The 27,507-nt window shown below is 47.9% G+C and overlaps 1 protein-coding gene across 1 annotated transcript in view; it reads right to left on the bottom strand.

Moving 5' to 3' along the window:
• The window catches only part of znf408 (zinc finger protein 408), a 35,994-nt gene extending 11,362 nt beyond the window's left edge, over positions 1-24,632 (bottom strand). The window contains exons 1-4 of the mRNA XM_072272208.1: positions 24,309-24,632; positions 23,974-24,069; positions 20,215-20,489; positions 1,469-1,533 (exon numbers count right to left, since the gene is read on the bottom strand). Of these exons, the coding sequence (XP_072128309.1) occupies positions 1,469-1,533; positions 20,215-20,489; positions 23,974-24,055 (422 nt within the window). The 5' untranslated portion in view covers positions 24,056-24,069; positions 24,309-24,632. The remainder of the gene's footprint in view (positions 1-1,468; positions 1,534-20,214; positions 20,490-23,973; positions 24,070-24,308) is intronic.
• Between the last annotated feature and the right edge of the window lie 2,875 nt (positions 24,633-27,507).

Raw genomic sequence — 27,507 nt, 5'->3', positions numbered from 1 at the left:
TCTTCCCATCCACTGAGGTCAGACTAACTGGCCTATAGTTTCCTTTCTTCTGCCTCTCTCTCCTCTTGAACAGTGGAGTGACATTTGCAATTTTCTTGTCTTCTGGAACCATTCCAGAATCTACTGATTCTTGAAAGATCATTACTAATGTCTCCATGATCCATTTAGCCACCTCTTTCAGAACTCTGGGGTGTAGTTCATCTGGTCAAGGTGACTTAACTACCTTCAGATCTTATAGTTTCCCCAAGAAGCCTCTCTCTAGTTATGGTAACTTCACACACTTCATGCCCCCGACACCTGGAACTTCACCATACTGCTAGTGTTTTCCACAGTGAAGGCTGATGCAAAATACTTATTCAGTTCGTCTGCTATTTCCTTGTTCCCCATTACTACCTCTCCAGCATAGTTTTCCAGCAGTCCGAAATCCACTCTCGAAACAAAAGGAATCTACTGTATTTACATTTTTGAGATCAAATCAGTACAGAATTCTGTATTTTAACAGGTGGCAACGCCAAAGGCAAGTTGAAGACAGTTTGTTAAAAGACTGATCTAAAAGACTCATTTACATGCAATCTGCTGTGGCAATAATAAGCACAGATGCAGCAGGAATGAAAAGCCAATATGATCATTCCACGCATTCCCCCGAGCACTTTCATGATTTCCATTGCATGGATCTTTACCAAAATCGAGAATACTTGCATTGTTGATTTTGGTAAAGATCCATGCAATTGAGATCATAAAAGTGAAGAGAGAATACTTGCATTGTTACACGAATCAGCCCTTTCTAAGGTGTTGTGTGAAGGCAGTGAAACTATTTCAAGATAATAAGCAAACAGTCTTTGGTCACTGGAGCCAAACGTTGATAGAGAATTAATTACCAGTTGTAATGATTTCACACATTCAATTTCATTGCCATTAATAGACCCAAGTGAACAACTGGAAGGCAATGGCAGCTGAGACAAAATGAGATGCACTTCTGTAAGTGATTTGTCACTTTCAGCTTGATGAAGCAGTGTCAACTTGTTTCTGTGTTAACAAAAAGGAGCCAACTTAGAAACAAAAAATAGCTGAATAGATCCAATATGCAGCCCAAATAAATATAACCTGGCTTGGTATTATTTAATAATGACATAGGCTATGCAGTAACCAATGACTGATGTAATCATAGTGGCATGATCTCTTGGGATCGATAGATTTATTGATCCGCAGCCAGTGACTCCTGGCAGATAACTAGGTAGCGACTTGCTATGCTAGTATAAGTTTAGGTGGCAGGATAGAGGCTTTATTGAAAAATTCATGTATTGACTCTTCTTGGAAAATTACATCATCTCTGTATTCCAGTCTTCCCAAAAACTAAAGGGAGTTGTGTGAGAACAAATTAGAATTTACAATAAATCAAAGTGTAACAAACTCATGCTCTGGAAATGCTTGCTGATTGTTAACTACTTGTACATGAAAAGGACATTACCTCATCCAATTTGAGAGTGACTGGTTGACCTGAGTTTCTCCTGCTTTTTCACCACTGTCTCCAAGCTGTATTATCAAAGACAATAACAATAAGTCACAAGGGCCCAGAATAAAGATAGAAAAACAGCCAAATTCATAGAGCTGATTGTGTCAGTATTAGTCCATTGTCAGCAATTACCACCCACACTGTGGACCCTCATCACTAGTCAGGGACAGCCAACCAGAAAAGTCCCCGTTTATTCCCACTCTGTCTCCTGCTGGTCAGCCAATCTTCTATCCATGCTAGTATCTTTCTGGTAATACCCTGTGCTCTTGTACTGTTAAGCAGCCTCATGTGCAGCACCTTGCCAAAGACCTGCTAAAAAGCAACATCCACTGAATCTCCTTCATCTATCCTGCCTGTTATTTCCTCAAAGAATTCCAACAGATTTGTCAGGCAAGATTCCTACTTACGAAAACTTAGGCCTATTTTGCCATGTTGCTCCAAGTACCACAAAACGTCATCCTTAATAACAGACTCCAACTCCTCTCTATCTACTGAAGTCAGGGTAACGGTCTCATTTCTTTCTTCTGCCTTCCTCCCTTCTTAGAGTGGAGTGACATTTGCAATTCTACACACCTCCTGAACCATTCCAGAATCTAATGATTCTTGAAATATCATTACTCTTACCTCCACAAACACTTCAGCTACCTCTTACAGAACTCTGGGGTATAGTCCATCTGATCTAGGTGACTTATGTACCTTCAGACTTGTCAGCTTCCCAAGAAACTCATCATCATCATCATCATCAGGTGCCATGCCCAGTTTGAGCTTTGACTGCCATGGCCCACACACTCCTGTTTCGGGTCAAGTGGATCAATTCATTGGTATTCATTTCCAGTTCTCTGGCTGCTGTCCCCATCATCATTTGTCTTTGTCGTCCTCTTGCTTTCTTCCCTTCAATCTTTCCCATAATTACAGTGAATTCTAACTCCTCTTTCCTAATCACATGTCCAATGAAGTTACCTTTTCATGATCTCATACATGATTTCTCTTTTTGTGTTTGCTCTGTTCATGACATCCTCATTAGGTATTCGTTTTGTCCATGATATTCTTTGCATCCTCCTCAAAAACTACATCTCTGCTGCTTCAGTTTGTTTCTTCATATTACTAGATATTGTCCAACATTCTGAGTCATATAACATAACTGGATAAACGTAACATTTCAGTACTCTGAGGCAGGTTGTCATGCCTAGTTTAGTATTGGTCAGTATACTCTTCATTCTCGTAAAGGTGTTCTCACAGAGTTTGTTAAGTGTGTCCAGGACGGATTCCTGTCATAGTATTGTGACAGGCCGACTAGGGGGAATGCCATACTAGATCTAGTATTAGGTGACAAACCGGGTCAGGTCACAGATCTCTCAGTAGGTGAGCATCTGGGGGACAGTGACCACTGCTCTCTGGCCTTTAGCATTATCATGGAAAAGGATAAAATCAGAGAGGACAGGAAAATTTTTAATTGGGGAAGGGCAAATTATGAGGCTATAAGGCTAGAACTTGCGGGTGTGAATTGGGATGATGTTTTTGCAGGGAAATGTACTATGGACATGTGGTCGATGTTTAGGGATCTCTTGCAAGATGTTAGGGATAAGTTTGTCCCGGTGAGGAAGATAAAGAATGGTAGGGTGAAGGAACCCTGGGTGACAAGTGAGGCGGAAAATCTAGTCAGGTGGAAGAAAGCAGCATACAGGAGGATTAGGAAGCAAGGATCAGATGGGTCTATTGAGGAACATAGGGTAGCAAGAAAGGAGCTTAAGAAGGGGCTGAGGAGAGCAAGAAGGGGGCATGAGAAGGCCTTGGTGAGCAGGGTAAAGGAAAACCCCAAGGCATTCTTCAATTATGTGAAAAACAAAAGGATGACAGGAGTGAAGGTAGGATCCATTAGAGATAAAGGTGGGAAGATGTGGCTGGAGGCTGTGGAAGTGAGCGAGGTCCTCAATGAATACTTCTCTTCAGTATTTACTAATGAGAGGGAACTTGATGACGGTGAGGACAATATGAGTGAGGTTGATGTTCTGGAGAATGTTGATATTAAGGGAGAGGAGGTGTTGGAGTTGTTAAAATACATTAGGATGGATAAGTCCCCGGGGCCTGATGGAATATTCCCCAGGTTGCTCCACGAGGCGAGGGAAGAGATTGCTGAGCCTCTGGCTAGGATCTTTATGTCCTCGTTGTCCATGGGAATAGTACCAGAAGATTGGAGGGAGGCGAATGTTGTTGCCTTGTTCAAAAAAGGTAGTAGGGATAGTCTGGGTAATTATAGACCAGTGAGCCTTACGTCTGTGGTGGGAAAGCTGTTGGAAGAGATTCTTAGAGATAGGATCTATGGGCATTTAGAGAATCATGGTCTGATCAGGGACAGTCAGCATGGCTTTGTGAAGGGCAGATCGTACCTAACAAGCCTGATAAGAGTTCTTTGAGGAGGTGACCAGGCAATTAGACGAGGGTAGTGCAGTGGATGTAATCTACATGGATTTTAGTAAAGCATTTGACAAGGTTCCACATGGTAGGCTTATTCAGAAAGTCAGAAGGCATGGGATCCAGGGAAGTTTGGCCAGGTGGATTCAGAATTGACTTGCCTGCAGAAAGCAGAGGGTTGTGGTAGAGGGGGTACATTCGGATTGGAGGGTTGTGACTAGTGGTGTCCCACAAGGATTGGTTCTGGGACCTCTACTTTTCGTGACTTTTATTAACAACCTGGATGTAGGGGTAGAAGGGTGGGTTGGCAAGTTTGCAGATGACACAAAGGTTAGTGGTGTTGTGGATAGTGCAGAGGATTGTCAAAGATTGCAGAGAGACATTGAGGGGATGCAGAAGTGGGTTGAGAAGTGGCAGATGGAGTTCAACCCGGAGAAGTATGAGGTGGTACACTTTGGAAGGACAAATTCCAAGGCAGAGTACAAATTAAATGGCAGGATACCTGGTAGTGTGGAGGAGCAGAGGGATCTGGGGGTACATGTCCACAGATCCCTGAAAGTTGCCTCACAGGTAGATAGGGTAGTTAAGAAAGCTTATGGGGTGTTAGCTTTCATAAGTCGAGGGATAGAGTTTAAGAGTCGCGAGGTAATGATGCAGCTCTATAAAACTCTGGTTAGGCCACACTTGGAGTACTGCGTCCAGTTCTGGTCACCTCACTATAGGAAGGATGTGGAAGCATTGGAAAGGGTACTGAGGAGATTTACCAGGATGCTGCCTGGTTTGGAGAGTATGCATTATGATCAGAGATTAATGGAGCTAGGATTTTACTCTTTGGAGAGGAGGATGAGAGGAGACATGATAGAGGTATACAAGATATTAAGAGGAATAGATAGAGTGGACAGCCAGCGCCTCTTCCCCAGGGCACCACTGCTCAATACAAGAGGACATGGCTTTAAGGTAAGGGGCGGGAATTTCAAGGGGGATATTAGAGGAAGGTTTTTACTCAGAGAGTCGTTAGTGCGTGGAATGAACTGCTTGAGTCAGATACACTAGTGAAATTTAAGAGATTACGAGACAGGTATATGGAGGAATTTAAGGTGGGGGGGTATATGGGAGGTAGGGTTTAAGGGTCAGCACAACATCGTGGGCCAAAGGGCCTGTACTGTGCTGTACCATTCTATGTTCTCATGTGTCTTTTGCCATCCCTATTCTTCTTTTGATGTCCATGTCACACCTGCCATCTGATGTCACCCAGCTTCCTAAGTAGCAAACGTTCTGTACTTGTTTTATGTCTTCCCCGTTTACTCTCAGCCTGCAGATAGGAGTCTCCTTCTTTCTGGATATCACCATACATTCTGTCTTTTTGCAGTTGATAGATAGACCTATTTTTGCACTTTCTTCAACAACTATATCAATTAAGTTTTGTAATTCTTCTTCTGTACTTGCAATTAACACACTGTCATCTGCATATCTGAAATTACTGATGTTTTCACCACCAACTTTGATTCCCACGATGTCCATTTCTTGTAATATTGTTTCACTGTACACTTTAAATAAATCAGGGGAGAAAACACACCCTTTTCTAACGCCTCTCTTGATTTTCGTAAACTGACTCACTTCTCCATCTATTCTTACAGCGGCAGTTTGTTCCCAGTACAGATTTCTGATTAGGTGGAGGTCTTTCGAATCTAGATCCCAAGAAACTACTCCTTAGTAATAGCAAGGACACTCACTTTTGCCTCTTAACACTCTTACATTTCTGGTACTCTGCTAGTGTCTTCCAGTGAACACTGACACAAAATACTTATTAAGTTCATCTGCTATTTCTGTCTCCCATTACTACTTCTCCAGCATCACTTTCAAGCAGTTCGATGTCCACTCGCATCTCTCTTTGTATATCTGTAAAACCTTCTTGTATCCTCTTTTATATTATCTAGCTTTTCTTCATATTTTATCTTTTCTCTCTTTATAGCTTTTTTGTTGTCTTCCGCTAGTTTTTAAAAGCTTTCCAAATCCTCTAATTGCCCACTAATTTTTGCTAAATGATATGCCTTATCTTTCGCTTTAATGCTGTCTTTGACTTCCCTTGCCAGCCATGGTTGGGTCATCCTTTTAAAAAAAAATCATCTTTAGGACCCATTTTTTCTGCACTTCCTGAATTGCTCCCAGAAGCTCCAGCCATTGCTGTTCTGCTGTCATCCCTGCTAATGTCCCCTTCCAATCAACTTTGGCCGGCCCCTCTTGCATGCCTCTGTAGTTCCCTTTACTCCACCATAATACTGACATATCTGATTTTAGCTTCTTCTCAAACTGCATGGTGAATTCTATATTATGATCACTGCCTCCTAAGGGTTGCTTTAGCTTAAGCTCACTAATCAAACTAAGTAACACCCAATTCAGAATTGCCATTCCCTTTGTAGGTTCACCCATAAGCTGCTCTAAAAACCTATTTTGTAGGCAGTCTACAAATTCTCTCTTGGGATTCAGCACCAACCTTATTTTTCCAATCTACCTGCATGTGAAATTCTCATGGCTGTCGCAACATTGCCCTTTTTGACATGCATTTTTTTAAATCTCTTGTTGTAATTCGCAGCACACATCCTGGCTACCGTTCAGAAGCCTGCACGTAACTCCCATCAGGGAGTTTTTACCCTTACAATTTCTTAACTCTGCCCAAATTCTACATCTTCTGATCTTGCGTTACCTCTTTCTAAGGATCTGATTTATTATTATTAATTTATTTATTTATTTTTAAAGAACCAACAGAGTCACCTCACCCCCTCTGCCTACCTGCCTGTCTTTTCAATACAACATGTGTCTTTGGATGCACTTTCAATCATACCAACACGATTGTTTTCTTTGACCAGTGTCGGTGCCACTGGGGATGGGGAGTGAGTGTCGGTGTCACTGGGGTCGGGGAGTGAGTATTGGTGTCACTGGGGGACGGGGAGTGAGTGTCAGTGTCACTGGGGATGGGGAGAGAGTGTCAGTGTCAATAGGGACGGGGATAGAGTGTCGGTGCCACTGGGGACGGACAGTGAGTGTCAGTGTCACTTGGGGATGGGGAGAGAGTGTCGGTGTGTCTGGGGACGGGGAGTGAGTGTTGGTGTCACTGGGGGACACGGAGAAAGTGTCTGTTTCACTAGGGATGGAGTGAGTGTCGGTGTCACTGAGGGAGGGGGAGAGAGTGTCAGTGTCAATAGGGACGGGGATAGAGTGTCGGTGTCACTGTGGATGGAGAGAGAGAGTCGGTGTCACTCCAGGACAGGGAGAGAGTGTCAGTGTCATTGGGGGACGGGGAGTGAGTGTTGGTGTCACTGTGGGACGAAGAGAGAGTGTCAGTGTCACTAGGGACGGGGATAGAGTGTTGGTGTCCCTGGGGACAGGGAGAGATAGTCGGTGTCACGAGGGATGGGGTGTGAGTGTCGGTGTCAGTGGGGGACGGCGAGAGTGTGTCGGTGTCACTGGGGGACAGGGAGTAAGTGTCATTGTCTCTGGGTGTCGGGGAGAGGATGTTGGTGTCACTCGGGGATGGGGAGTGATTGTCGGTGTCACTGGAGATGGGGAATGAGTGTTGGTGTCACTGGGGACGGGGAGTGAGTTCCGGTGTTACTGGGGGATGGAAAGTGAGTGTCAGTGTCACTGAGGGCCGGGGAGAGAGTGTCGGTGTTTCTGGGGGACGGGAAGTGAGTGTCGGTGTCACTGGGGGACAGGGAGAGAGTGTCGGTGTCACTGGGGACAGGGTGTGAGTGTCGGTGTCACTGGGGACAGGGTGTGAGTGTCGGTGTCACTGGGGACAGGGTGTGAGTGTCGGTGTTACTGGGGACAGAGTGTGAGTGTCGGTGTTACTGGAGATGGGGAATGAGTGTTGGTGTCACTGGGGACGGGGAGTGAGTTCCGGTGTTACTGGGGGATGGAAAGTGAGTGTCAGTGTCACTGAGGGCCGGGGAGAGAGTGTCGGTGTTTCTGGGGGACGGGAAGTGAGTGTCGGTGTCACTGGGGGACAGGGAGAGAGTGTCGGTGTCACTGGGGACAGGGTGTGAGTGTCGGTGTTACTGGGGGATGGGGAGTTAGTGTTCGTGTCCCTGGGTGATGTGGAGTGAGTGTCGGTGTCACTGGTGGACGGGGAGGGAGTGTCGGTGTCACTGGGGGACAGTGAGGGAGTGTCGGTGTCTCTGGGGGACGGGGACTGAGTGTCGGTGTCTCTGGGGGACGGGGACTGAGTGTCGGTGTCACTGGGGGACGGGGACTGAGTGTCGGTGTCACTGGGGGACGGGGAGGGAGTGTCGGTATCACTGGGGGACGGGGAGGGAGTGTCGGTGTCACTGAGGATGGGGAGTGAGTGTCGGTGTCACTGGGGGATGGGAGTCAGTGTCGGTGTCACTAGGGGACAGGGAGTGAGTGCCATTGTCACTGGGGGATGGGGAGTGAGTGTCGGTGTCACTTGGGAACGGGGAGAGTGTGTCGGTGTCGCTGAGGGACGGGGAGTGTATGTCGGTGTCACTGGGAGTTGGGGAGAGAGTGTCAGTGTCACTGGGGGATGGGGTGTGAGTGTCAGTGTCACTGGTGGACGGGGAGTGAGATTTGATGTCACTAGGGGACGGGGAAAGAGCATCAGTGTCACTGAGGGACGGGGAGAGAGGGTCAGTGTCACTGGGGGACGGGAAGTGAGATTCGATGTCACTGGGGATGGGGAAAGAGCATCAGTGTCACTGAGGGACGGGGAGAGAGAGTCAGTGTCACTGGCGGACGGGGAAAGAGTGTCAGTGTCACTGGGGATGGGGAGAGAGTGTCGACGTCACTGGGGGACAGCAAGTGGGTGTTGGTGTCACTGAGGGACGGGGAGAGAGAGTGAGTGTCACTGGGGGACGGGAAGTGAGTGTCGGTGTCACTGGAAGTTGGGGAGAGAGTGGCAGTGTCACTGGGGGACGGGGAGAGAGGGTCAGTGTCACTGGGGGACGGGAAGTGGGTGTCGGTGCCACTGGGGGACGGGAAGTGGGTGTCGGTGCCACTGGGGGACGGGGAGCGAGTGTCGGTGTCACTGGCTGTCAGGGAGTGAGTGTCACTGTCACTGAGGACGGGGAGTGAGTGTCGGTGTCACTGGGTGTCAGAGAGAGAGTGCCGATGTCACTGGGGGAGGGCGAGTGAGTGACGTTGTCACTGAGGGACAGGAAGTGAATGTCGGTGTCACTGGGGGACGGGTAGAATGTGTCGGTGTCACTAGGGATGGGGAGAGAGTGTTTGTGTCACTGGGGGACAGGGAGTGAGTGTCGGTGTCACTGGGGGATGGGGAGTCAGTGTCAGTGTCAATGGGGGGTGGGGAGTCAGTGTCAGTGTCAGTGGGGGATGGGGAGAGAGTGTCGGTGTCACTGGGGGACAGGGAGTGTGTTTTGGTGTGTCTAGGGGATGGGGAGTGAGTGTCAGTGTCAGTGGGGGATGGGGAGAGAGTGTCGGTGTCACTAGAGGACGGGGAGTGTGTGTTGGTGTCACTGGGGGTCGGGGAGTGAGGGTCAGTGTCACTGGTGGACAGGGAGTGAGATTCGATGTCACTAGGGGATGGGGAAAGAGCATCAGTGTCACTGAGGGACGGGGAGAGAGGGTCAGTGTCACTGGGAATGGGAACTGAGTGCCGGTGTCACTGGGAGTTGGGGAGAGTGTGTCAGTGTCAATGGGGGATGGGGAAAGAGCATCAGTGTCACTGAGGGACAGGGAGAGAGGGTCAGTGTCACTGGGGGACAGGGTGTTAGTGTCGGTGTCACTGGGGGACGGAGAGTGACTGTCAGTGTCATTGGGGACTTGGAGGGAGTATTGGTGTAACTGTGGGAAGGGGAGTGAGTGTCGTTGTCTCTGGTGGACGTGAAGTGAGCGTAGGAGTCACTGGGGGATGGGCAGTGAGTGTCGGTGTCACTGGGGACAGGGAGAGAGTGTCGGTGTTACTGGGGACGTGCAGAGAGTGTCAGTGTCACTGAGGACGGGGAGTCAGTGTCAGTGTCACTGGGTGTTGGGGAGTGAGTGTCGGTGTTACTGGGGGATGGGGAGAGATGTCGGTGTCACTGGGGACGGGGAGTGACTGTTGGTGTCACTAGGGGATGTGGAATGAGTGTTAGTGGCACTGACAAACGGGGAGACAGTGTCAGTGTCACTGGGGATGGGGAGAGAGTGTCGACGTCACTGGGGACATGGAGAAAGTGTCTGTGTCACTGGGGGATGGGAAGTGGGTGTCAGTGTTACTGGAGGATGGGGATAGAGTGTCGGTGTCAGTGGGGGACGGGGAGTGAGTGTCGGTGTCACTGGGGACGGGAGTGAGTGTCGGTGTCACTGGGGGACGGGGAGTGAGTGTCGGTGTCACTGGGGAATGTGGAGAGAGTGTCGGTGTCATTGGGGGACGGAGAGTGAGTGTCGGTGTCACTGAGCGATGGGGTTGTGAGTGTTTGTGTCACTAGGTGTTGGGGAGTGAGTGACGGAGCCACTTGGGGACGGAGAGTGAGGGTCAGTGTTACTGGTGGATGGGGACTGAGATTCGATGTCACTGGGGGACGGAGAAAGAGCGTCAGTGTCACTGGGTGTCAGGGAGTGAGTGTCGGTGTCACTGGGGGACTGGGAGTGAGTGTTGGTGTCACTGGGTGTTGGGGAGTGAGTGTCGATGCTACTGGGGACGGGGAGTGAGTGTCGGTGTCACTGGGGAACGTGGAGAGTGTGTCGGTGTCTCTGAGGGACGGGCAGTGTATGTCGGTGTCACTGGGAGTTGGGGAGAGAGTGTCAGTGTCACTGGGGGATGGGGTGTGAGTGTCAGTGTCACTGAGGGACGGGGAGAGAGGGTCAGTGTCACTAGGGGACAGGGAGTGAGTGTCGGTGTCACTGGGGGACGGGGAGTGACTGTCAGTGTCATTGGGGACTTGGAGGGAGTATTGGTGTAACTGTGGGAAGGGGAGTGAGTGTCGTTGTCTCTGGGGGACGTGAAGTGAGTGTAGGAGTCACTGGGGATGGGCTGTGAGTGTCGGTGTCACTGGAGGACGGGGAGTGACTGTTGGTGTCACTAGGGGATGGGGAATGAATGTTAGTGGCACTGACAGACAGGGAGAGAGTGTCAGTGTCACTGGGGATGGGGAGAGAGTGTCGACGTCACTGGGGACATGGAGAAAGTGTCGGTGTCACTGGGGCTCAGGAAGTGGGTGTTGGTGTCACTGGGGGACGGGGAGTGAGAGTCCGTGTCACTGGGGGACGGGGAGTGAGAGTCCGTGTCACTGGGGAACGTGAAGAGAGTGTCGGTGTCACTGGGGGATGGGGAGAGAGTGTCGGTGTCACTGGCTGTCAGGGAGTAAGTGTCGGTGTCACTCGGGGACGGGGAGTGAGTGTCGGTGTCACTGGGAACAGGGAGAGATTATCGGTGTCACTGGCTGTCAGGGAGTAAGTGTCGGTGTCACTCGGGGACGGGGAGTGAGTGTCGGTGTCACTGGGAACAGGGAGAGATTATCGGTGTCACTGAGGGACGGGGAGTGAGTGTCGGTGTCACTGGGGGATGGCGAGTGAGTGTTGGTGTCAGTGGGGGACGGGAGTGAGTGTCGGTGTCACTGGGGGAACGGAGTGTGAGTGTCGGTGTCGCTGTGGGACGGGGAGAGTGTGTCAGTGTCACTAGGGATGGGGAGAGAGTGTTGGTGTCACTGGACGACGGGGAGTGAGTGTCGGTGTCACTGGGTGTCAGAGAGAGAGTGTCGGTGTCACTGGGGGAGGGCGAGTGAGTGGTGTTGTCACTGGGGGACAGAAAGTGAGTGTCGGTGTCACTGGGGGATGGGATGAATGTGTCAGTGTCACTAGGGATGGGGAGAGAGTGTTGGTGTCACTGGGGGATGGGGAGAGAGTGTCGGTATCACTGGCTGTCAGGGAGTGAGTGTCGGTGTCACTGGGGGATGCGGAGTCAGTGTCGGTGTCACTGGGGGACAGGGAGTGTGTTTTGGTGTCTCTGGGGGATGGGAAGTGAGTGTCAGTGTCAGTGGGGGATGGGGAGAGAGTGTTGGTGTCACTGGCTGTCAGGGAGCGTGTGTTGGTGTCACTGGGGGTCGGGGAGTGAGGGTCAGTGTCACTGGTGGACGGGGAGTGAGATTCGATGTCACTAGAGGACGGGGAAAGAGCATCAGTGTCACTGGGGGACGGGGAGTGAGTGTCGGTGTCACTGGGCGTTGGGGAGTGAGTCACTGGGGGTCGGTGTCACTGGGGGATGGGGAGTGAGTGTCGGTGTCACTGGGGGACGGCAGTGAGTGTCGGTGTCACTGAGGGACGGGGAGTGAGTGTCGGTGCCACTGGGGAACAGGAATTGAGTGTCGATGTCACTGGGGAACGGTGGAGAATGTGTTGGTGTCACTAGGGATGGGGAGAGAGTGTTGGTGTCACTGGGGAACGGGGAGTGAGTGTCGGTGTCACTGGGGGATGGGGAGTCAGTGACGGTGTCACTGGCGGACAGGGAGTGTGTTTTGGTGTCTCTGGGGGATGGAGAGTGAGTGTCAGTGTCAGTGGGGGATATGGAGAAAGTGTCGGTGTCACTAGAGGACGGGGAGTGTGTGTTGGTGTCACTGGGGGTCGGGGAGTGAGGGTCAGTGTCACTGGTGGACGGGGAGTGAGATTCGATGTCACTAGGGGACGGGGAAAGAGCATCAGTGTCACTGAGGGATGGGGAGAGAGGGTCAATGTCACTGGGGGACGGGAAGTGAGTGTCGGTGTCACTGGAGGACGGGGAGTGACTGTCAGTGTCATTGGGGAGTTGGAGGGAGTATTGGTGTCACTGTGGGAAGGGGAGTGAGTGTCGTTGTCTCTGGGGGACGTGAAGTGAGTGTAGGAGTCACTGGGGGATGGGCAGTGAGTGTCGGTGTCACTGGGGACGTGCAGAGCGTGTCAGTGTCACTGAGGACGGGGAGTCAGTGTCAGTGTCACTGGGTGTTGGGGAGTGAGTGTCGGTGTTACTGGGGGATAGAGAGAGAGTGTCGGTGTCACTGGGGACGGGGAGTGACTGTTGGTGTCACTAGGGAATGGGGAATGAGTGTTAGTAGCACTGACAGACAGGGAGAGAGTGTCAGTGTCACTGGGGACGGGGAGTGAGTGTCGGTGCCACTGGGGGGTGGAGAGTGAGTGTCGGTGTCACTGGTGGATGGGGAGAGAGTGTCAGTGTCACTGCGGATGGGGAGAGAGTGTCGACGTCACTGGGGACATGGAGAAAGTGTCTGTGTCACTGGGGGACGGGAAGTGGGTGTTGGTGTTACTGGAGGATGGGGATAGAGTGTCGGTGTCACTGGGGGACGGGGAGTGAGTGTCCGTGTCACTGGGGAACGTGGAGAGAGTGTCGGTGTCACTGGGGACGGGGAATGAGTGTCGGTGTCACTGGCGGATGGGGAGAGAGTGTCGACGTCACTGGGGACATGGAGAAAGTGTCGGTGTCACTGGGGGATGGCAAGTGGGTGTTGGTGTTACTGCAGGATGGGGATAGAGTGTTGGTGTCACTGGGGATGGGAGTGAGTGTCAGTGTCAGTGGGGGATGGGGAGAGAGTGTCTGTGTCACCACAGGACTGGGATTGTGTGTTGGTGTCACTGGGGGTCGGGGAGTGAGGGTCGGTGTCACTGGTGGACGGGGAGTGAGTTTCAATGTCACTAGGGGACGGGGAAAGAGCGTTAGTGTCACTGGGGGACGGGGAGATAGAGTTCGTGTCACAGGGGGACAAGGAGTGAGCGTTGGTGTCACTGGTGGAACGGAGTGTGAGTGTCGGTGTCGCTGGGGGATGGGGAGAGTGTGTCCGTGTCACTAGGGATGGGGAGAGAGCGTTGGTGTCACTGGAGGACGGGGAGCGAGTGTTGGCGTCACTGGGTGTCGGGGAAAGAGTGTTGGCGTCACTGGGCACCGGGAGAGAGTGTCACTGTCACTGGGGGACGGGGAGTGAGTGTCGGTGTCACTAGGTGTCAGAGAGAGAGTGTCGGTGTCACTGGGGGAGGGCGAGTGAGTGGTGTTGTCACTGGGGGACAGGAAGTGAGTGTCGGTGTCACTGGGGGACGGGGAGTCAGTGTCGGTGTCACTAGCTTTCAGGGAGTGAGTGTCGGTGTCACTGGGGGATGGGGAGAGAGTGTCGGTGTCACTGGGGGACAGGGAGTGTGTTTTGGTGTCTCTGGGGGATGTGAAGTGAGTGTCAGTGTCAGTGGGAGATGGGGAGAGAGTGTCGGTGTCACTAGAGGACGGGGAGTGTGTGTTGGTGTCACTGGGGGTCGGGGAGTGAGGGTCAGTGTCACTGGTTGGCGGGGAGTGAGATTCGAGCTGGAGAGGTTAAAGATAAGGGCAGAGCAGAGGCCCATGCCGAACCAAGGTGGAGGGTTCAGGGCGACCCAGGAGGTTAGGCTGGTTCCCCTATTTGACGATACTGGTGTGGATCAATACTTTCTCCATTTCGAAAAAGTTGCTGCAAGTCATGACTGGCCGAGGGATAAGTGGGCTGTTTTGCTTCAGAGTGTACTTAAAGGAAAAGCCCAACAAGCTTACTCGGCTTTGTCCGCAGAAGATGCCCAGAGGTATGAGGTGGTGAAAGAGGCCATCCTCAGGATTTATGAGTTGGTCCCAGAGGCATAACGGCAGAGGTTCCGGAATGTGAGGAAGCACTGGGACCGCATGTATTTGCCCGTGAGATGCAGACATATTGTGAGTGTTGGTGCACCTCGAAGGGGGTAAATGGGGATTATGACAGACTGCTACAGCTGATCCTGATTGAGCAGATTAAAGGTTGTGTCCCTGATGGTATGAGACCCTACCTAGATGAGAAAGAGGCAGACGCTTTAGCCGCAACTGCTAAGTTAGCGGATGAGTACGCGTTGACACATGAAACGAAGTTTGCCCCAAGTAAAGGCTACTAGAAGGGTAGTCGGGACGGTGGGGAGAGTCCACCAGAAAAGTCAGGAAGTAAGTCGGGGACTAGTGAGAAGGATAAGGTAGACCGGGAGCAGTTTGGTAGGAAGTCTCCCGGGGTCGTCTGTTATAATTGTGGGAAAGTCGGACACTTTGCGTCCAGGTGCTTTGCCCCAAAGAAGGAGACGGGAAAAGGAAAGGCGGTGGTTCCGACTGGCTGTATTGAGCTGGTAAGCAAACCGCTAGGAGAGGAGAGGGCTAACAAAGTTCAGGAAGGGCGCGAGGGGTTTATCTCAACCGGATTGGTGTCGGTGAAGGAGGGGTTAAACTCAGTTCCAGTGCGGATCTGGTGAGACACAGGAACGTGTCAGTCATTGATATTAAAGGGCGTGTTAGACTTTAGTTCAGAGACCGAGACTGGGAAAGTCATGGTCATAAAAGGCATTGGGAAAGGGACTGAGGCAGTACCTTTGCTCCAGATACACCTAAAAAGCGACTTGGCCTCTGGACCGGTCACGATCCGGGTGAGGCCCGAACTACCGATGAAAGGCGTGGAAGTCTTACTCGGTAATGACCTTGCCGGCAGAAATGTGTTCTCAGCAGTAAAACTGGCAGGCCAGCCTGCCAGCATTGCCCCGCCCATGGACTCACAGGTTTATCCCGTTTGCGCAGTGACTCGGCGAATGTCCAGGAAGGCTGCCGAAGTAAATTTAGCTGAGACGTTCCTACCAGCCTTGTACCAGGGGGAGGTAGAAAGTGAAAAGAAGGAGCGTAGTGAAACAGGAGAAAGTGAAGGAGTTGAGGCTGATTTAGCATTAGCAAGGAAGGACTCTGTACAGACACAGGAGCGAGACGAGGAGCTGATGGTTTCAGCGGGGACAGCTCTCTCTGAAGCAGAATTAAAAAGGGAGCCAGTAGGCCATTGTGTGGAGGAGGGAGTGCTAAGGAAGAAAGGGAGACCAAGTACCGTGCCCGCAGATGAGGAATGGGGGATGGTGCCAAAAATTTATGGGGATGAGATTCTTAACCCGGCCCACAAGATACCCCTCGGTGGACATCTTGGGGGGAGGAAAACAGTCAGCGGAATCATGAAAGAGTTTTACTGGCTGCACAGGAGGAAGGATGTTATTGACTATTGCAGACGTGAGTTAACACAGTTAGAGGCTATTAACATGTTAAAAGCTCACCACAATCAGAAAACAGATCTAGCTGATGATATCATGAAAAGTAATGGGGCTAGGGTGCCACCTGATAAGGGGAAAATTCATTTTGAAAAGATAAGTGTGCTGCTGACCAGATGGGAGAACTCTATTGTGTTGACCGACTTTGCTGATGAGTTCTCCCCCTTAATCCCCGAACAAAGCGAACCGCTAAGAGAGCTAATTAAACGGCACGCCCACATCGGTCCAGATGTCCCGAGGCGATGCAAAGAGCGGGGACATGGAGCTGTTGCCGCATCAGGTCAGCCTAGTGAGCAACACCCCTATAGAATGATTAATTCGGTGACAAATGGGCTAAAGAACACAGGTGTATATTGGCGATGTAGTGGTCTGGAATGACATGTGGGAGGAGCACATTACGGCGGTAGAGGAGCTGTTTAGATGGTTGTCTGAAGCCAGCCTGACAGTGAACCTCGCAAAAAGTGAGTTTGGCCACGCGAAGGTCTCTTATCTGGGATTTGTGGTAGGCCAGGGACAGCTGGCTCCGATGCAAGCTAAGGTACGGGCTATCTCTGAAGTCCCCACCCCGACAGACAAGAAAGCCCGGAGAAGGTTCTTGGAGATGGTGGGGTACTATCGGAAGTTTTGCAGAAAAAAAAACAACTTTGCGGATAGTACCCACCCTCTTACTAAGCCCTTGCCAAAGAATGCTAAGTTGGTATGGGACGACCCTTGTTATCTGTGCCTGGGGCGAAAACCACTGAGAAGTTACACTGATCACAATTCATTAGTGTTTTCGGCCACTATGAAGTTTGCTAAGTTGGAGCCTGGTTTTAGAGGATTATTAAAAATAACACATATAAAAGGAACAGAAAATGTGATTGCTGACTGTCTGTCAGGTGTTGACAACTTAAAAGTCTCTGTATTAGCCAAATAGCTGATAAACATGTATATTTGTGTGTATCTGATAGTGTATTCATACCCCGGTAAAAATCCTTTGAAGGATAGCGGTGTGACAAAAGAACCAGTTATCAGAAGATTGATGCCGATAAGAGGACAATGGGGGAACATTCAAAATGCTAATAAGAGAGAGATGAGAGAGATTACCGAAAGGAGACACAGTTCTGAGTATTGTCAGAGACCGGTGGCTTTGAACCCTGAACTGTTTGAAGTTTGATGGACAGGCGATACCCCAGCAGGGGGATAAAAAGGGACAGGTTCGCTAAGGCAAGAGACACACGACTCCACAAGGTAACGAGACCCTGGAAGCGGTGTGCCCCCACAAGTTGGTGGGAGTTTTGGAGGTCTGGTCGCGGGATCAGACATAGACGCACAGGGTAGAAAGGTATGGGTCGGCGGGAACCTGGTGTTTGTGTCCGCCCTTGCCTGGGTGCCGGGTTCACCGCAGAAGAACGATCTTATCTGGAACGGAGGGGTCACAGTCGGTGACCTCAGAAGACATTACAAAGGGCTCGCCCGAAAGCTAACTGCAAGGAATATTGAAGGTCTGTTTTGGAATCCGATTTGCATATTCATTCGTTCTCTCTCTCTCCCCAACGGCACGACAGCGATTACTGTGAACTGAACTAAACTGAACTGTCACTTGTGACTGATCATTTTACCCCTAGACTGCGATAGAGCTTGATTGATCCTATTATCCTAGTTCTGTGTACACGTGTGTTTATTCATTGCTAACCTGTTGCATTTATAACCTTACTATTAGAGTACTGTGTTACTTATTTCTTTAATAAAACTTTCTTAGTTCCAGTAATCCAGACTCCAACAAAGTGGTCCATTTCTGCTGGTTTGGCAACCCAGTTACGGGGTACGTAACAGTCTGAACAACAAGTGAACCTCTTGACCATGTCTGCATGCTTTTCTGCAATAAGTTGCTGTCATATAATAAGCTGATTAGATATTTGCATTATTGAGTATGTGTACAACTATACATAACAAACTATCATTTGAGGCTCTGATCCAGACAGACCAAAGAGGTGCAGGGGCAGCTCACGAGTGTCTCTATGCTTCTGGCACTAACATAGCATGCTCACAACTAACTAACCTAATCTGTAAGTCTTTGGAATTTGGGAGGAAACAAAAGCGCCTGGAAGAAATCCACATGGTCAAGGGGAGAACGTACAAATTGCTTACAGACAGCAGCAGGAATTGACCCCCATTTGCTAGCTAACAAGGCACACATAATTGTGGGCTTCATTAATAGAGACAGTATATCAAAACAGGAAAGTGCTGCCCATCTTTTATAAAGCACAGGTCTAGCCACAAATGGATTATTATATTCAATTCTGGTCACTCACTATAGAAAGAATGTAGAGGCACTGAAGAGGGTCCAGGCAAGATTTACCAAAATAGTTCTGGGATGAAAGGCTACAGTGGGAAGTATGGAAGAGATTTCTTAGAATAGGGAAAGCTCAACGAGATCTGAAGGAAATACAAAAGGTCTGTGTAGCAGGTGGTGGAATGTTGGTACCCATCACGGATACAAGATAAAAAGAGATGAAAACTAAAAGTGTCGTAAATTTAAAAAAAAATTATGTGGTGTATGGTTGGACCATGAATTGCACTGCCTGGGCATAATATAGAGGCAAGTCCCAAAAAGGAATAGGTTAAGTTAACAGCAAAGGGAAATTTCTCAGGCTATGAAGAAAGGGTATAGAATTAGCGTGTTACTCTGGCAGACATGGATCAAATGCCTGCCTCTGTGCTGGAATCAATGATTCAATTAGCAAAATAATGTACAGCTTCATTTTGTGCTGTTTATTTCCCACCATATTTGAGAATTTCTTGTTACATTATTTGGTCTAAAAACATTTCCAAGCATTCCCATAAAAACTGAAAGGCTTATGATCATAAATCCCAAAGCTTCAAATCTTCCTCAGATGTTGCTCCCACTAAAAATATCACAATAAACACACAAAAGTTTCCCAGTTTAATGTCCGTTTAGTTTCCATTTCATTCAGCCAACTCCAATTACTTTTCTAGAATGACTCACCAGCTGCTCAAGCCACAGGGAGTTTTCTTACCCTGGTGCATTTACACCAGAAATGTCTCTGATGGCCGAACTGTGCTTGCCTGGCTCTTCACTGCAGAAGTTCTGCTAGACCCTGTCCAAAGTACTCATCCAGGAACCTCCCAGGCTGCAAAGGTTGACAGGCACTCACTCAAGTTTGGCTGTCAAAATGCTCACTAAGATCACCTGTGCCTAAAACTGTTCTTGTGATCACCAGTGCCATCACCTCATTTCACAAGGTGTCTTGTGGGAGGCGTAGCTTATCTGGTTGCTTAAAGTCACTTTGTGATTGGTTAGTTTAGACACTGCAGCTACTTTTTCCATTGGTCAGCTGCCTGGAGTCCAGTTTCAAATATCCCAAGTATATAGACAGCATGTGTGGGAGGTTCTTTTCCCTATTCCTTTGTTTAAGCAGGTGGTGCATATAACCACTGGGAAGGTATGCTCCACGCACACTTTTAGCTAAGTATGCTTGTTGAATGCACCTCTGTTGAGTATTCAGCTTTGTAGTGTCTGTAACTTGGGGAATATGAACGCTTGGTTGATTTTTTACTGTTTGTAAATAAATGATTAATATACCTAATCACAGCCAATGTTTTCTGCCTCACTTGTCAGACCCGCGACCCTGATTCAACAAGGTCGGTCCATTCTTGACATTGTTATTGTCAATAGGTTAAGTAGGCACACTAGTTCTAATTGAATGTGATATAAATAATATTGCAAATTATGTAGAACTGCAAGAATACATTCACCTTGTTTATCAGTTTCCTAACTGCACTAAATATCAGGCATAAAGGCCATGCATTAAAAGAACATACATTTGTTATACATGCCATGAGAATATCAAACTTGAGTCTGACAAAACAGAGAATTAGTTTTTTCCCCCAATTTGGATCAACTGTTTGTAAACTATAGAAAGCAATGAAATTTAACAAATTAAAGCTTACATATCAGATCACTTAATTACCAATACACATGGATAATATTGTCACCTATTTTCCACCAATAACTTGCACTCAACAGACATGAAACATCACACACAAAATACTGGAGACCCCTGGGTCTCGGTCCGAAACATCAGCTGTATTCTTTTCCATAAACGCTGCTTGGCCAGCTGAGTTCCTCCAGCATTTTGTGTGCGTTGCTTGAATTTCCAGCATCTGCAGATTTTCTCTTGTTAGACATTAAACATCATCTATTATAAGAAATGTACTAATATACGCTGTACCTCCTTTGAAATTAAAGATGTTCTTCCAACCACATCGTAACATTCCAGTTTTCCTTCTAGAGGTCCAAAGAATATTCCTCTGGGAAGTGCCTCGGAAACACACCAAATGCCCAGCTGATTTTCCTGAGTCTGGGAAGGTCCTGCTGCCAAGCCAGCAGGAAGTGTGTAGAAGGCCCGGCAGGGTAATCCGAGCTCGACTGGCGTATCTCTTATAAAAGATGGTAAACCATGCACTGGGCAGCTGTCCTCAAAGAACTCTTGACAGTCCTCACAGACTGCAGGAAAAAAAAACAATGAAGAGAGATTTGGCATTAGGCTTAAAACAATTAAAAAAAACATATTAGAGTATAACTATTCCATCCAGGCAATACAAAATATAGCCGGATTTTGAGGAAATCCACACAATTATTTTCAATTGTGAAGGCAGTGCTTAAACCCGTCCACATACTCTTTCACTTGTACCATAACTGTTTTGGTTTTGTTTTGTGTTTTCACGTTGGTTACACTCCCCATTTCTATCAGCTTTATACTGACATTGACACCAACTGTTTCGCTCTTCCACATACAGATACTCAATCATCCAAACAATTTAAAACATGTTTAGAATACAGGTGTCCCCCGCTTTTCGAATGTTCGCTTTACGAAACCTCACTGTTAAGAAAGACCTACATTAGTACCCTGTTTTCGCTTTCAGAAGGTGTTTTCACCGTTACGAAGAAAGGTAGCCCGCGATAAAAAATCAGCGTGCGCCCTGATCTGCGCCGACATTTACCTGTCGGGCGGCACCTAATTAATTAGCACGTTTATTTCAGTTTTTTTCTTAAAGATGTGCTGTGTGCCTCCCGGCTACCGCTGCGTTCTTCGTGGCAATGTATCGCTCGGCAGCCTGGAGGGTGGGGGCCACTGCACCACCCCAACCTGCGATGACTCAGTCTAACACACCATCAGTGTGCTCGGCCCTGTTTTCCCAATTCCGGTAAGTGATACTACACTGTACATACATTATTTCTACTTTATATAGGCTGTGTATTTTTACATGTTATTTGGTAGATTTGGCAGCTTCATAGTTCAAAGGTTACTGGACAGCGCGTTTATGCAAACAGCGCTTCCGTGAGATTTTCTGCTGAGAGCACTTGCGTGAGATTTTCGCTACCGAGATCCGTGCAGGCAATCGTTGTAGAGAAGTATTTCTACTTTATATAGGCTGTGTATTTATCATATCATTCCTGCTTTTACTATATGTTACTGTCATTTTAGGTTTTATGTGTTATTTGGCAGGTTATTTTTGGGTCTGCGAACGCTCACAAAATTTTCCCATATAAATAAATGTTAATTGCTTCTTTGCTTTATGACCTTCCGGCTCACGAACCGTTTCATAGGAACGCTCTACCTTCGGATGGCGGGGGAAACCTGTAATAAAACAAAGCTCTTTGAGAGAGTATTAGGAAATATTCATGTATTTTGAATGCCTTTTTCTACTGTATAATGAAGAAATGGTTTTTAAATTATTTCAAAATGTTAAAAGATACAAAACTTCACTCCCTTGGCTATTTCTACAACCTTAACATGCAATACTTTCATCAACTCTACTAGTAAATAAAGAAGGTCCTGCAGAAGGGTTTCTGCCCGAACCATCGACTGTACATTTTTCCATAGATGCTGCCAGGCCTGCTGAGTTCCTCCAGCATTTTGTGTGCATTTCTCGGATTTCCAGCACCTGCAAATTTTCTCGTTTGTAGTAAATAAAGGACTTGCATTGTGTGGCATCTTTCACCAATTCATTCTACAGTCAATAAAGAATTTCTAAATGATCGAAACCATTAAGCTTAAGACTTCAATTATTTGGTTTTTCTTTCTGGTGTAGTTCAGGTGGAAGCTTTCAACTTTTTGTTTGGTTAAAACACGTTATCTTCAGTTAGTTGGGCACCGTGGTAGTGTAGCGGTTAGCGCAATGCTATTACAGCTCAAGGAGTTCTGGAATTCAGAGTTCAATTCCAGTGCCATTCTGTAAGAAGTTTGTACATTTTCCTAGTGGAATGTGTGGGGTTCCTTTGGGTGCTCCAGTTTCCTCCCACACTCCAAAGACGAACCCGGTAGGTAGGTTAATTGGTCATTGCGAATTGTCTCGACATTAGGTTAGGGTCAATCAGATTTGTCAGGTATTGCTTCAGCAGAGTGGCTCAAAGGGCCAGAAGGTCCGACTTGATGATATATTGCTAAATAAATACATAATTTTTAAAGAGCAAATGCATTAACTTTAGATTGCTATACAAAATTGTAACAACAGTAATAGTACCTATACATTTAAGGTTTCCTATTGCTGCCTGTGCCTTCACTATACTGGGTTTCCTCCAACCCAGGTAATCCCAGTGCTGTATTTTATTACAGTACTTACCTATAAACTAATGGAATTGCACAATACTAGTAGTGCAATCACTAGAGTTGATTATGATATTCTTCTAAGGGGGTTGTTGGTGGGATCCTCATATTATGGTGAAGTGTGGGCAAAAGTGGTACTGTAGTTCGTGCTTTGGTCTTTTGGTTGTTGGTTGCAAAATACATGCAGTTTAAAAGCTGCATTGTTACAGCAAAATGCATGGTTGACATTCTATCCCAAAACCAAGTTTTAATCTACAAGAAAACATTTTTAGATTATGAAGACATGTAGTCCTCTTTTATTGTCATTTAGTAAAGCATGCATTAAGAAATGATACAATATTTCCTCCGGTATGATATCACAAACCACAGGACAGACCAAGACTGGAAAAACTAACAAAACCACATAATTATAACATAGAGTTACAACAGTGCAACAATACCATAACCCAATGAAGAACAGTCCATGGCACAATAAAAAGTTCAAAGTCTCTCAAATGTCCCACATCTCATGCAGACGGGAGAAGGAAGAAAACTCTCCCTGCCATGCCCGACCACAGTCTGACTCTGAGTCGTCCGAAAACTTCTAGCCTCCGATCAGCCCTCCGTCACCAAGTACCGAGCACCATCTCTATCCGAACAATTCGACCTCAATCTCGGTCGCCAACAGCAGGCAAAGCCGGGGATTTTGAGGCCTTCCCTCCGCAAGATTCTCGATCGTGCAGTAACAACAGCAGCGAACCTGTGTTTCAGGAATTTCTCTAGATGTTCCTATGTGCTTTCACGTCCGTCTCCATCAAATCAGAATTGTCCACGGCCCCTATTTAACGGATACGATATCATTTTCACCGGAGGGCTGCGCACGCGCACAGCACGCTGCTATCTCTCCTCCTGCCTTTAGACGTATGTTTTCAGGAATGCCTTACTGATTATTATCAGTTAACCCCTAAAATTTGGTGTAGTAAATGCAACAGTCATTCTATACTCATTAAAGTGCCTTGTATAGAAATATAAATACAACCAAATAACTCATTCAGGTCATTTTGATTAATATACAAATACTGAACAGAACACTGACTAGAACTACCCTGATCACCTTAAAAATACTATGACCTTTTACACACCACAGAGGCCAATAGGACCTCAGCTTGATGGATTGTTTGAAAGATACTACCTCTAACAATACCACATCCTCTGAGCTGATTTCAGCAGAAGCAATAGCAGCAATATCAGAATCAAGTTTAATATCACCAGCATATGTTGTGAAATTTGCAAGACAAATATCTGCTGAAGTCAACTCTCCCAGTAACGTCTGGGTATTAGTGCTCACTTTAAAGTCGTCATTTTATTAAAAGATGAAATACAATCCAACAGCTTACTTACAAAGTTGCTGTCTGTCGTCTGGTGGAATAAAGCCCTCCTTGGTTGGCCGTAACCTCTCGCTTTCTTTATTTACCTGTGGCATTTTTTGAAACACGCCTACAAGAAGAAAAAAAAGAATGCTTTGTTAATTGCAACAAGCAAAACAAACAAGGGCATTTTCTACCCTTATTTCTTCCATAATAAACCCTGATTAGGACTGGCAATAGCGGGACCCAATCTCCACTGGAAACTATGAACGAATGATGGGAGGAAAGGCGGGAAATGGGGAGAAGATGCAAGCCAGCAGAGTGAGCCGCATTAGTTAGTGTAGCAGCAAAAGGAAGGCGGACACTTACACACACGGAGGAGCTGTGAACTTTTGCCTGTGGGCAACGTTGGAGGACAGTCAGGCACTTTAACAGTGCAGCTGATCCTCCGACCGTGTCCCCATGAGCCGGTTGTTAGGCCGTCCAGTACGCCGCTGTGTGATCCCTGCGGTTGTCAGCAGGTTTTGGCCTGCCGGGCAGCTGCAGCTCCACTGGCCGAGCCGTCATAAGCGGCACCTGGTTCCTTTCGGCTTCTCCTCTCGTGTAGCCAATGACCTCTGTCACAGGGGGTCGGAGCCCTTCTCCGGGCTGCGAGCACCAACAGCATCAGCCAAGCCAGCCACCAGCGGACTCCATTCCAGGGCGGACTAGATCCGAGCGCTCTCTGCTTCCCCACAGCAACACCAACCTCACCACAAACGTTCTCCTTTCTACAGCTGTCACACCAGCCCAAGGACAGGTTCCATTTGGCAATTGTTAAGGAAGAGTTATTATCTGCAGTGCAGCTTTGGGTGCCAGTGAAGATCAAGGATGATGGCATTGATTTATAATTTAAACCAAAATAAATCACTGTAAAATCAATAATGTGGTTTATTACAGATACATAATTTAAAATATAACAATCATAATTCACTATTTACCTTATTTATAGAACTATAAGATTGTTACTTAACAGATTTAGTTCATTTGGTCACTCTCAGCATCTTGAACAGAAATCCTGTCAATCCCATTCTCTCACTCTTTCAAATGTTTCTCTCTGTATCTTGTTTTACGGCAGTTGGCATCCAGCTTAATGGTGCATTACCACTTTCAAATGTTTCCCTACCTATTCCCTCATTTATCCCCCTGCCCGCAAACCATCCCTTTTGATTGGTTGGTCCTCATCCAATTAGGTTTCCGTTCTCCCACCTTACAATCGAATTCCAAATCTTACTCACAGTGAAACTTTGGTCTTTGTTAAAATTCTTTTCCTCTAGTTTTATTTCAATTTGGATGAGGGCTAACCAATTAGGAGGGCCGGCCTAAGGTGGTATAAATACCACCGAGCTGGACATACCCAGGCATCATCCCTGATGAAAGTGGCAGAGTTTCGGTTATAATAGATACCTGTACCTGTATAATGGATAGCCTGAGAAGAGTTTATTCGTCACACACACCAGGAAAGCACTAGAACCTTTTTAACACACAATAGCTTAAGAAAGTAAGAATTAAATTTTAAAATAAATTACGCATAAATAAACAAAGTGCATAAATTGTGTGTGTTCGTCCATCGTCGACGTCGATGAGGACCTCGATACCATTATGATGGTGTCGAGACTAGCGCGTGATTTGGATTTAAGTGAGGGAGAGTTGTGCAGCGTCAGCCTCACTCTCTCTTCCCAATTCCCATCTGGATCCAGTGGCAAGACAGAATCGAAAGCGCATAAATTAAATATCGTAGGGTACAGTACAAATTAACTGGTGACACTTGAACGCGATGTGACAGGGAGTTCAGAAGCCTAATGGCCTGAGAGAAGAAGCCGTTTCCTATCCTGACCTTTCTTGCCTTTATGCATCAGAGTTTCCTACCTGATGGAAGAATGTCAAAGAGGATGCTGGAAGAATGGGTGGGATCCTTGATATTTCTAAGGGCCTTGTGTATGCAGTGCTCCCGATAAATTTCCCCAATGGTTGGTAGGGAGACCACTATGATCCTGTCAGCTGTTCTCACAAACACAAAATAATCTGCAGATGCTGTTGTCAAAGGAACACTCACAATGTGCTAGAGGAACTCAGCAGGTCAGTCAGCATCAGTTGAAAAGATTAGTCGACGTTTCAGGCCGAAACCCTTTGTCAGGACTGAAGGAAGAACTTTGGGGAGGGTTTGAAGAATGCTGGTAGTTGAAAAAAACAGTAATTTGGAAGACAAAGGGGTGGGGGACGGGAAGCAGGGAGGTGATTGGCAGGAGAACAATGCGCAGTAGTAGAAGGAGGCGGAACTATGAGGGAGGTGATGTGAAATAGGGATAGAGGAAGGGAGGGGGAGGGAATTACCGGAAGTTGGAGAATTCTATGTTCATACCAAGGGGCTGGAGACTACCTAGACGGTATATGAGGTGTTGCTCCTCCAACCTGAGTTTAGCCTCATCATGGCAGTAGAGGAGGCCATGTATGGACATATTTGAATGGGAATGGGAGGCAGAGTTGAAGTGGGTGGCTACCGGGAGATCCTGTCTGTTGTGGCAGACAGAGTGGAGGTGCTCGACGAAGCGGTCCCCCAATCTGCGTCAGGTTTCACCGATATAGAGGAGGCCGCACCGGGAGCACCGGATGCAATAGATGACCTCAACAGATTCGCAAGTGAAGTGTTGCCTCACCTGGAAGGACTGTTTGGGGCCCTGAATGGTGGCAAGAGAGGAGGTGTAGGGACAGGTGTAGCACTTACGCTTACAGGGATAAGTGCCGGGTGGGAAATCCGTGGGGATGGACGTGTGGATAAGTGAGTCGCGTAGGGATCGATCCCTGCGGAAAGCGGAGAGGGGTGGAGTGGGAAAGATGTGCTTAGTGGTGGGGTCCTGTTGAAGGTGGCGAAAGTTGCGGAGGATAATGTGCTGGATCCGGAGGCTGGTGGGGTGGTAGGTGAGGACAAGGGGAACTCTGTCCCTGTCGTGCTGATGGGAGGATGGGGTGAGGGCCGAAGTGCGGGAAATGGAGGAAAAGTGGGTGAGGGTATCATTGATGACGGCAGAAGGGAAATCATGATCCTTAAAGAAAAAGGACATTTGAGATGACCTGGGACGGAAAGCCTCATCCTGGGAGCAGATCCTGTGGAGACGGAGGAACTGGGAATAGGGAATAGCATTTTTGCATGTGGCAGGGTGGGAAGAGGTATAGGTGAGGTAGTTATGAGAGTCAGTGGGCTTATAGAAGATGTCAGTGGACAATCTGTCTCCAGAGATGGAGACCGAGAGATCAAGAAAGGGGAGAGATGGATCAAGTGAATTTGAAGGCTGGGTTGAAGTTTGAAGTAAAGTCGATGAAATTGATGAGCTCAGCATGGGTGCAGGAAACAGCACCAATGTAGTCGTCAATGTAGCGAAGGAAAAGTTGGGGAGCAGTACCAGTAAAGGTTTGGAGCATAGACTGTTCCACATAACCAACGAAGAGGCAGGCATAGCTGGGGCCCACGCGAGTGCCCATAGCTACATCCTTGGTCTGAAGAAAGTGGGAAGAGCCAGAAGAGAAGTTA

This window comes from Mobula birostris, chromosome 11, assembly GCF_030028105.1.
Source record: "Mobula birostris isolate sMobBir1 chromosome 11, sMobBir1.hap1, whole genome shotgun sequence".
NCBI lineage: Eukaryota > Metazoa > Chordata > Chondrichthyes > Myliobatiformes > Myliobatidae > Mobula > Mobula birostris.
This window is presented reverse-complemented; position numbering and strand designations above follow the sequence as displayed.